We start from the raw sequence: 9,389 nt of genomic DNA, 5'->3' as shown, positions 1-9,389 counted from the left end.
CCAGTAATATTTGGGGTCACAAGTTTTTGCCATGAATATTTTGTGGGTCAGAAGATAAAAAGTTTGGTAACCACTGCCTTAGGCAGCTTTGATCTTTCTACCAATGGTTTGAACCTTGTGCAGTTATTTGCAATCTAAACCATTATTATCATACTTGTTGTAGACAGTGATGTGAATTAACCTCAGTTTGGAGAAATTATTTAATTCTGACCAGATTACGGTTAGTCTGAGTGAGGCCAAGATCAAAGTGGATTGCTGTTATCCTGAAACAACTTCAGTCTCATTGTTTATTGTGATGTATGCTATTTTTTTATAAACCTTGACATTGCTGTACATTTTTACATTACATGTTTGTATAAAATTCTAGTCTGAGTTATAAGTCACTGTGTCTTGTTGATGCATTTGCTTATTTCTCTTCTCACACCCAGGGGTGTAAGCACAAATTTCCGGGCCCTGTACACTCTTGATGTCAGTGGGCCTCTATCCATGCCAGTGCACGAGGTGCATAAGCAAAAAAGAAAAAAAGGGGGGTATTCTTTTAAATAAAAAGCATAAATAGGGTTTTAAGCTACAATCAGATCAGATTATATTGATGAGTGGTTCTTTTATTCACCAGCTGAATTGATGCATTTGGCCTACCTGTGTTCAGATACCTAAAACATTATGCTACATCTGGTTTGTGTACTAATGTTGTGATCCATGACACTCGAGCAAATTTTGATTTAAAAGCATTAAATCTTGAACTTTAGACAAACATTTGGTGCATGATGTGTGCTCAGTTTAACTGTCTGCACACGTCATTAACTGAACACCAAATGTTTCTGTTGTGATGCAATAATAGTCAAACCATATTAACTGAGATTATGTTCACCTTTATTAAAGCATGTACTGTATCAGTCCTTTGAACTCACTAAGAATACAGTTTGATAATCAGCCATAGTTTCATACAGAGACACACAGGTGGAGCTCTACAGGTGTGTTTATCCTCAACAGGGGCATCAGAAAACTTGTAATGTGTGTAAAGGACACACTGGGGGGCGGGGGGGTCTGGGGGTCCTCCCCCAGAAATTTTTGAATAAAGTAGAGGCTATTTCCTGATTTCTAATGTATTTTAACAGGTTGTTAAAGATACTCTTACTTTACTTTATTTAAAAAAAGACTTAATTAGAGACAAATTGAGACAAATTCTTCAATAAACTAGTTGCATCGTCCTGTTTTCAAACTCACTTATGGCTCAGATAATTAAATGATCAGGCTTAGAGGAGTTATTTTATATTAATTTTGTTTATTTAATTTTATTTATAACACAACATATAATGCCAAACAATGATGACACACAACTGCATGTTTCAAACTAAAATCATTAATAACTTTATCAAGTGAACAGGTGTAATTATGATAACTACCAACAGTGGATTTAGTTGAATGTTCGACTTTTTTCTGTTTTGATGACAGGTCCACTCATAAACTGACATAGCATCAATGCAGCTTTCTTCACAACATAAAATAACACTGTGCCAAACAACGCTGTTGCAAAAATGAGCTTGTGTCAGTTTCATCAACCTGCATGTAAATTAGGAACAGTTGATACATGGATGTTTGGAACTGATTAGAAAGCTAACGATGGATGGACTGACAGATTTATTTACTGACCTTTATTTAACCAGGAAAATCTGAACTATGAAAACTAATTTCTACAACTTCCTAGAACTGGTCAAAATAAAATGAAACTGTTAATCATGCTGTAGTCGTATTTAGATCAGTAACTTATTTCATTAAAGGCACAGTGTGTAGGATTTTGTCAATTCTTTTAGCCGAAATTGAGATAATCACTAATGACAATAATAAAAAAAACATGTCTAATCATTGCAGACAAAGACCTTGTTTTATTATTTTTACCTTTATAAAAAGCTGTTTATATCTCCATGGTCGCGGGTCAACACTACAGGCAGCCGCCATCTTGCACCGCCATCTTGTCTACGAAGGCTCACGAAGGACAAACTGCAGTGGCGGTGTCAAAAACGGTTTCAGTTGTAATACTATAAATGTAATATTTGTTGTCTGTCATTGTAGCTGGGATAATTTTACTTATTAAAGCTCATAATCTTACCACTTGAAACATCACTAGCCCTGAAGCTGCTGGTAGACATCGCGGTTGGAATTATCAAAGGTTTTTGACCCCTGAGAGACACCATAGCAACTCCTTTGTGTTTGGAAGCTTCTTCCATGAAGCAGCTCTGTTGTCCTCCATCTATATTTTCAGTTACAGGCTGAGTCATTTCTACCTTCTCCTCTCTGTCAACGCACTCTGGTTTCATTTAAAAGAGCCAATCGTCAGATATTGTCCAAGATTAACCTACAAGGTGGATACAGCGCCATAGCAGCCTCGCACCGATGACCTAGTTGATGTCATCAGTTACCCAGAATGCTTTGCATGTCAATAAAATGGCTCCGTCCGTGTTAAAATATATTTGAAAAAATTTACAAAACTAAACAGCCTACAGTATTTTTACAGTATTTATTTTACAGTTAAAATAAATGTTCATCAAATAAAGTTTAATGTTACAGCTAATCGTGGGTCTCTTTAAGATTTCTCCCTTGCTGTTTCTCTTGAGAAAAAAAGACATCTTCAGATCAGTCTTTTTGTACCTTTTGTTGAAGTATAACCAACCCTTTGACCATGTAAAGCAAAGATGATGATACTGAAAAGCTTTGCCTGCACAAACGTCTTTATTTTATTTGAGTTGTTGTTAGAATGGTTAGATTTCCACTTAGTCTTGACCCCACTTGGCTTATTTGGTAGCATTTTTGAGCACTTTAAGATGCATCAAAACATTGCTTCAAACAACACCTCTCTCTTTAGTTTCAGTTGCAGTAGCAAACTTTTTACTGGACAATCCTGACCACAGGCACTAAGACTGGAAGGATGCAAATATTTTTAACTGTACTTATCAACGGGTGGTGCTTATCTTTGTGGACAACCGTTTAACTACCGCTGAAATACAGAAACACATTTTAACAGAAATCCCCATATAAAAAATAGAAGCTCATTATCTGTGTTTTTGTGCAGTCAARGTTCATACAAATGATGTATGCTAAAAATAAACATCATTGAAAAAATGAAACCTAAATGGAGATATTTTTGTTTACCTAAATCTAGGCACATTTATTAATGCTCAAAGACTAATGTTAGGCAGTGTTGGCACTGTGAAGCAATTAGAGTTTTGTGGTTTCTTGACTCTTCTTACATAAGGCTTCTTTGAAGTTTTAACTCTGGCGTGACCTCAGTCGTGCTTTAAAAAGATTAACAGGAAAGTCTCAAGGAGGAATTCCCCTGGAAAAATACTGTGAAACATAAACCCAGATCAATTACACCTATTAAATCTTATCTTTTATATCAAATCACTACTTTTATTGATGACATTTGATAGTTTAAAATCATGTGTTTCTGTCCTGTGTTTAACATGGCTGTTTACACATTTGTGCCAGTGTTTTTCCAGCTCAAGTCAAAATTCTAACGAGGTGTTTTCTTTGCTTTTTTTGCAGGAATACTCAACCAGAGCTTTTCTAGACCAGTGGGCTGCGACGTCCTCCTAAAGCTGAAATGACCTCTGCCGGTGGAACGCCTCAAGTGTTTTCAATCTGACGGTGGATCCCTTTCCCACTTCAGTCTTGACAGCAAACCAAAAATAATCTCATCAATTGCTTCCTCCTTCTACACCACATCTAAAACTTTGAGTACATTCCCARAGTTTGGAAGCATTCATTCAACTGAGAGCTTTAAGACATAATTGATGAAAAATGCATTCTGCAATGGAAGCAGCAGACATTGCTGTYGTAGCAGTCTATTTTGTCCTGGTGCTAGTCATCGGGCTTTTTGCCATGTGGAAAGCCAATCGCAGCACTGTGAGTGGCTACTTCCTGGCTGGTCGCTCCATGACATGGGTAGTGATCGGTGCATCGCTGTTTGTCAGCAACATTGGCAGTGAACACTTCATAGGGTTGGCTGGGTCGGGAGCAGCAAGCGGCTTTGCTGTAGGAGCATGGGAATTCAACGCGCTCCTATTGCTGCAGCTGCTTGGCTGGGTGTTTATCCCTGTATACATCCACTCAGGAGTCTACACCATGCCAGCGTACCTGTCAAAGCGCTTTGGTGGAAACAGGCTAAAGGTTTATTTTGCATGCCTATCCGTGCTACTTTACATTTTTACTAAGCTCTCTGTGGACTTGTAYGCCGGTGCTCTCTTTATTCAAGAGTCGCTGGGTTGGAACCTTTATCTTTCTATTGTTTTGCTTATCAGTATGACAGCACTACTCACAGTCACTGGTGGACTAGTGGCAGTGCTGTACACAGATGCCCTTCAGGCGGTGCTGATGATTGGTGGAGCCCTAACTTTAACCATCATGAGCCTAATCAAAGTGGGTGGACTAGAAGGTGTCAGAACTAAGTACATGCAGGCAGTTCCTAATGTTACGACCATCATGGCTACTGGAAACTTCACTTATTCGCCTTCTTGTCGCATTCACCCTAAACCAGACTCATTACGCATCCTCCGTGGTCCCCTGGATGAAGATATCCCTTGGCCAGGTTTTATTCTAGGTCAAACTCCTGCATCTATTTGGTACTGGTGTGCGGACCAAGTCATTGTTCAAAGAGTACTCGCTGCGAAGAACATCGCTCACGCTAAGTGCTCAACCCTCATGGCTGGGTTTCTCAAGATCTTGCCCATGTTTGTGATCGTCATCCCAGGAATGATCTCCCGCATCATGTTTGCAGATGAGATTGCCTGCATCGGGCCAGAGCACTGCATGTCCGTGTGTGGTTCTTCAGCTGGCTGCTCAAACATCGCCTACCCACGCTTGGTCATGGCAGTGATGCCTTTGGGACTCAGGGGTCTTATGATGGCTGTCATGATTGCTGCACTGATGAGTGATCTTGACTCCATCTTCAACAGTGCAAGCACCATCTTCACCCTGGACATCTACCAAACCATTCGGAAGAAGGCCTCTCAGCGTGAACTGCTCATCGTGGGCCGCATGTTCGTTGTGGTCATGGTAGTGATCAGCATCGCCTGGGTCCCTGTTATCATCGAGATGCAAGGTGGACAAACATACCTGTACATCCAGGAAGTTGCTGGCTACCTCACCCCACCAATCGCTGCCCTCTTTCTGCTCGGTGTGTTCTGGAAGCGGTGTAACGAGACCGGTGCCTTTTGGGGAGGCATGACGGGTTTCACGCTCGGCACCATACGACTGATCCTAGCTTTTATCTACCGTCAGCCCCGATGTGACCAGCCAGACAACAGGCCTGCCTTCATTGTTCATGTACACTACATGTATTTTGCGGCCGGGCTGTTCTGGATTTCTGGGCTGGTGGCCGTGTTGGTCAGTCTGTGCACCTCTCCACCTGAAGAAGAGCAGGTACGCACCACCACATTCTGGGGGCTCCGTCACGTCAAAAAGATCCCAGTGAACAACCAAGATGAAACGTATCGGCTGTCTGAAAAGAGCCAATGTAACGGTAATGGAAGTCTCTACAAAGAAATGCCCCCAGATGTCAAGAAGGAGAGGTGCTTAGATGGAGCTGATATCAAACTTCTGGTCCCACACACGGATCATGACCCAGCGACCCCCAGCACTGAAACATCCCCCGCCAGCACCCCGGCTGAACGAAGGCTGGAGATGATCAGAGCCGAGGAAGTCTGTCAGGAAAAAGTTGAGAGAAACATGTTCATTCGTGCACTTGACTGTTTTTGTGGATATAAAGAAGAACCACAGAATGCCTCCCAGAAACTTCTGCAAGAGGATGAACGTGTCATTGCAAAGATGCTGTACGAGCCACCAAGAGTTAAAGTTCTCCTCAACTTGGCCCTGGTGCTGGTCTGCTCTGTGGGCATTTTCATGTTTATTTATTTCTCATTGTAGCTGAGCCTTGCGCTGAACTAACTGGAACTGTTGAGAGAAATTTTCTGATGGTGTAAGATATGTCAGAAATGATTTTTGAGCTGTTACACCAGTAAAATATTAAAAGAWCATTAACTTGTCTGTAATATTTACAGTTTTATGTAGCTCTAACAGGAATCTAAGCTTATTCTTATAACTGAGTAAAGCTTCTCCATGTTAAAGATTATACTTATATTACATTGAATCCTATTGTTCTTAAATTTAAACACGTATTCAAAACATCTGGGATTTTTAGATTTGTTGTTCTACAAGTGAATTTAATATTGCCTTATTGTAGAAATGGTTTGTTTTTGTGCTTAAGAAAATGTGTTCATCTAGACCTCTTTTTTTTCTAAGGGGTCCATGAAAAAAAACTGCTAGATTTGCTTCACTGCTGATGTTGCAAATACTGCTATTTTCAGTAATTATTGAAGTTTTTGATTTGAAATAGCCCACTCAATGTGATGCATTTAGTCACACTTACTCAAATGTGCTACTACTTAGCATTAAAAAATATGTCAAGGTTTTGCAGCTCATCAAAGGGAGAAAAATAAGCACAATTTAAATACTGGACATTTTAATTTCAAATCAGTTTCTTAAAAGAAAATATAAAAGGTACATTTGGATTGAGTGTGAAGTTAGTGTCRCCTATGACCAAAGTCCAGTTGTATCTGGAGAACTTTTGGCTATTTCTAATGGATTATATACTGTTTTCTATGACTGTTTTTTTTTTTTTAGATATTTGTTTGTGGTTGTATTCTGTGTTATAGTTCATAACCAACATGCAGCTGTTAATGCACTACTGTATTTAAGCAACAAATGTACTATTGCTCATGATTCTGTATCAGTTTCTGTTTGTTCTCATTTGCCATTTAACATCAAAAGTGTGTCAAGTCTTTTGCATTCTGTCAAAATTGTGTCAAGATTTCAGGGCTCATTTCATCAGCCTCAAATGAGATTTCTTTTGTACTAGGCCGTCTCTGGTGTACCTCCTGTTGCTGTGTTTCTATTGTGCACGTCAGTGCTAAGACATGATTTTCTCCTTTCAAGTGCATTTTCTATAAAACTCCTACCAAATGTGTCTTATTGTGCACTGCTTACATGGTATAAAAGTATTTACATGAAAAAAAGACAAATTATTTTGTGTTTTGATGATTTTGTTTGGTGATTACACTGTTTCTTTAAACTTATGTTAAGAAAACCACTTTTTAGTGCGTTGTTTTCATTTGAAGGAGACGGACAACAAATAGAACTGACATACGTGTCAGGATTAGCACTTTGCTAGAGGAGCTCACTCATCATGTGGGAGTTTTTAGTTTTTAAATTGACTGACCCACCTGGATTGTGGTCATCTTTTCTACCTTCTAATGTGTCCGCATCCCAAAAACTTAACTCACCAGAACCCAAAATAAGAAATAAAAAAGAAGAATGCTGCTTGTATGCTTTATGGAGTTTGACACCAAATGTTAACTTGACCTCAGTTCAGAGTATCAGAATGTGAATGTTCTCATTTCATCCTGTATGTTTGATGGATTAAAGAGATTGTTGCTGTTTGGGAAAGAGCTTTCAAGGTTTTTCCCTTTTTGTTTTGAGATAATACAGTATACATTATTATTTTTATGGACTTTAATTGCAATTTCTAAAAATAAAGTTTTTGTTGAGATTGAATGTTGTCTTCATTCTTTATCTTCTAAAATAAAAAAGACTGAAATAAAGCAAGTTTTATTTACTGCAACCATTTTAAGATACAAAACTAATGTGGTTTAATTGTTTTTCATCAAGTGCAACTGAAGAGCTGTTTAAAAGTCAGTATTTTATGCAAAAGTCCCATGTGAATGCTAAAAACAGCTAAAATTTATTCAATATAAAAGCAGAACAGAACTAATACGAGATAAATAGTATCTAAAATAAGCTAAACCGGAGGCTAAAATTTGTAAAATTAGCTTAAAGCAAAAATAGCTAAAATTAACACAATATAGAGCTTAAACTAGGAAAAACACATTTGCAGCTGCAATCTAATTAAGGCATAAAACGACAACAGCATCCTTTTGCATTTTTAAATAGATTTCAATGCATTTCTGAGGATTATTTTTGTAAATGATGATTAAAATGTTTAGAAGTATAAAAGTTATAAACACTAGTATTCATTGCACACTATTCCCGACTGAGGCTAATGTTTTATATAAATGATTAAAATGGCAGAAATTATACAAAAGTAAGGGAGAAACTAGAAATGGAAGCRTTTATTTTCCAATCTAATAGCATTTTCATATTTTATATTTTTTATAATAAATTTTAAGGTCGAATCAAAAGAGTTTGATATTTTGCACATTGTTTTTGTTGATTAATTTACTTAAAAACCTCATTATAACATGGACTTAGCATAACTGAAGTGTAACTATAAAAAGTGAAAGAGTTTTAGGAACATCACTCATCATTATGTGTGTTCACTGCTGTTTTTTCTWTCTACACATGCAGCGTTTTGGTATTATTGACAAGGATTAAACCTCAGCAAGWCTATTAATCTGCTCAGAGCAGAATGTGGATTGGGTAAACCCAAGCTCCTTTAGTGAGCAGTCAACCAATCAAAAAGCCAGCATCAGTGGCTTATGAGCCTTCATGACCTACAGTTCAACTCCAAACATCCTTTCATCCCCTATCGACACTTGTGTAACTTTCCATAACTCAGAATATATTTAAAAATTACCCCATGGAAAGAGTAAAAAAACTGACTGAAAGCATTTAGTTTGTTTGATTAAAAGGAAAATAAACTCTAAAAATCTAAATTAAGCAGTGCAATATTGGATGTGGATGGATAATCTGTTGATGAATGGGCTGCATTTATTATAAGAGACTTAATCAGCACCGTTGACTCTCTGAGTCAGACTGACATTTAGAGGTCACAATCAGTATTTAGATGATGACTCATACCCCTTATGTTCACTGACACCCCACAGCAACAAGTTAAAATGCAACGTTAGGGAAGTGTGAAACAGTTCATACGTTACAGTAAAATTACTGACTTTTTGGTAAGTTTTRAACTTCAACTAACTTTGTGTCAACTGAACAACCAGTTTTAAGTTTCTCTTTTAAACCTGAGTTAGAATCAGTATACRGAGTATTGAATGATGATGTTTGTCTCACAGAGAAGAGCTTCACTCTGCACATGATAAACAATGTTGTAACTGATTTCATCAGACAATGTCTTCTTTGTAAAGTTCATTTGTCTTCAGTGGTCTTAAAATAAAAATGTTCCCACAACTATGTGTTTCTCTTTGTGCAGCAAAAACAAAGATTAAATGTCCCCCCTTCTTTTAGTKTATCATTATAACTTGGATGATTTGACTGTTTGTATGTTATTTGTTAATGAACAGCTGCAATCAGAAGCATTTTTATGTCCCCATATCACTTTTTTGCACTTTGTTTACATTTTCATATATATATAT

The 9,389-nt window shown here is 37.7% G+C and overlaps 1 protein-coding gene across 1 annotated transcript in view; it reads left to right on the top strand.

Moving 5' to 3' along the window:
• The window catches only part of slc5a3b (solute carrier family 5 member 3b), a 10,537-nt gene extending 2,977 nt beyond the window's left edge, over positions 1–7,560 (top strand). The window contains exon 2 of the mRNA XM_014026304.1: positions 3,547–7,560. Coding sequence (XP_013881758.1) covers positions 3,802–5,925 — 2,124 coding nt within the window. The 5' untranslated portion in view covers positions 3,547–3,801 and the 3' untranslated portion in view covers positions 5,926–7,560. The remainder of the gene's footprint in view (positions 1–3,546) is intronic.
• The last annotated feature ends 1,829 nt before the right edge of the window (positions 7,561–9,389 follow it).

This window comes from Austrofundulus limnaeus, unplaced genomic scaffold, assembly GCF_001266775.1.
Source record: "Austrofundulus limnaeus strain Quisiro unplaced genomic scaffold, Austrofundulus_limnaeus-1.0 Scaffold541, whole genome shotgun sequence".
Taxonomy (NCBI): Eukaryota; Metazoa; Chordata; class Actinopteri; order Cyprinodontiformes; family Rivulidae; genus Austrofundulus; species Austrofundulus limnaeus.
This window is presented reverse-complemented; position numbering and strand designations above follow the sequence as displayed.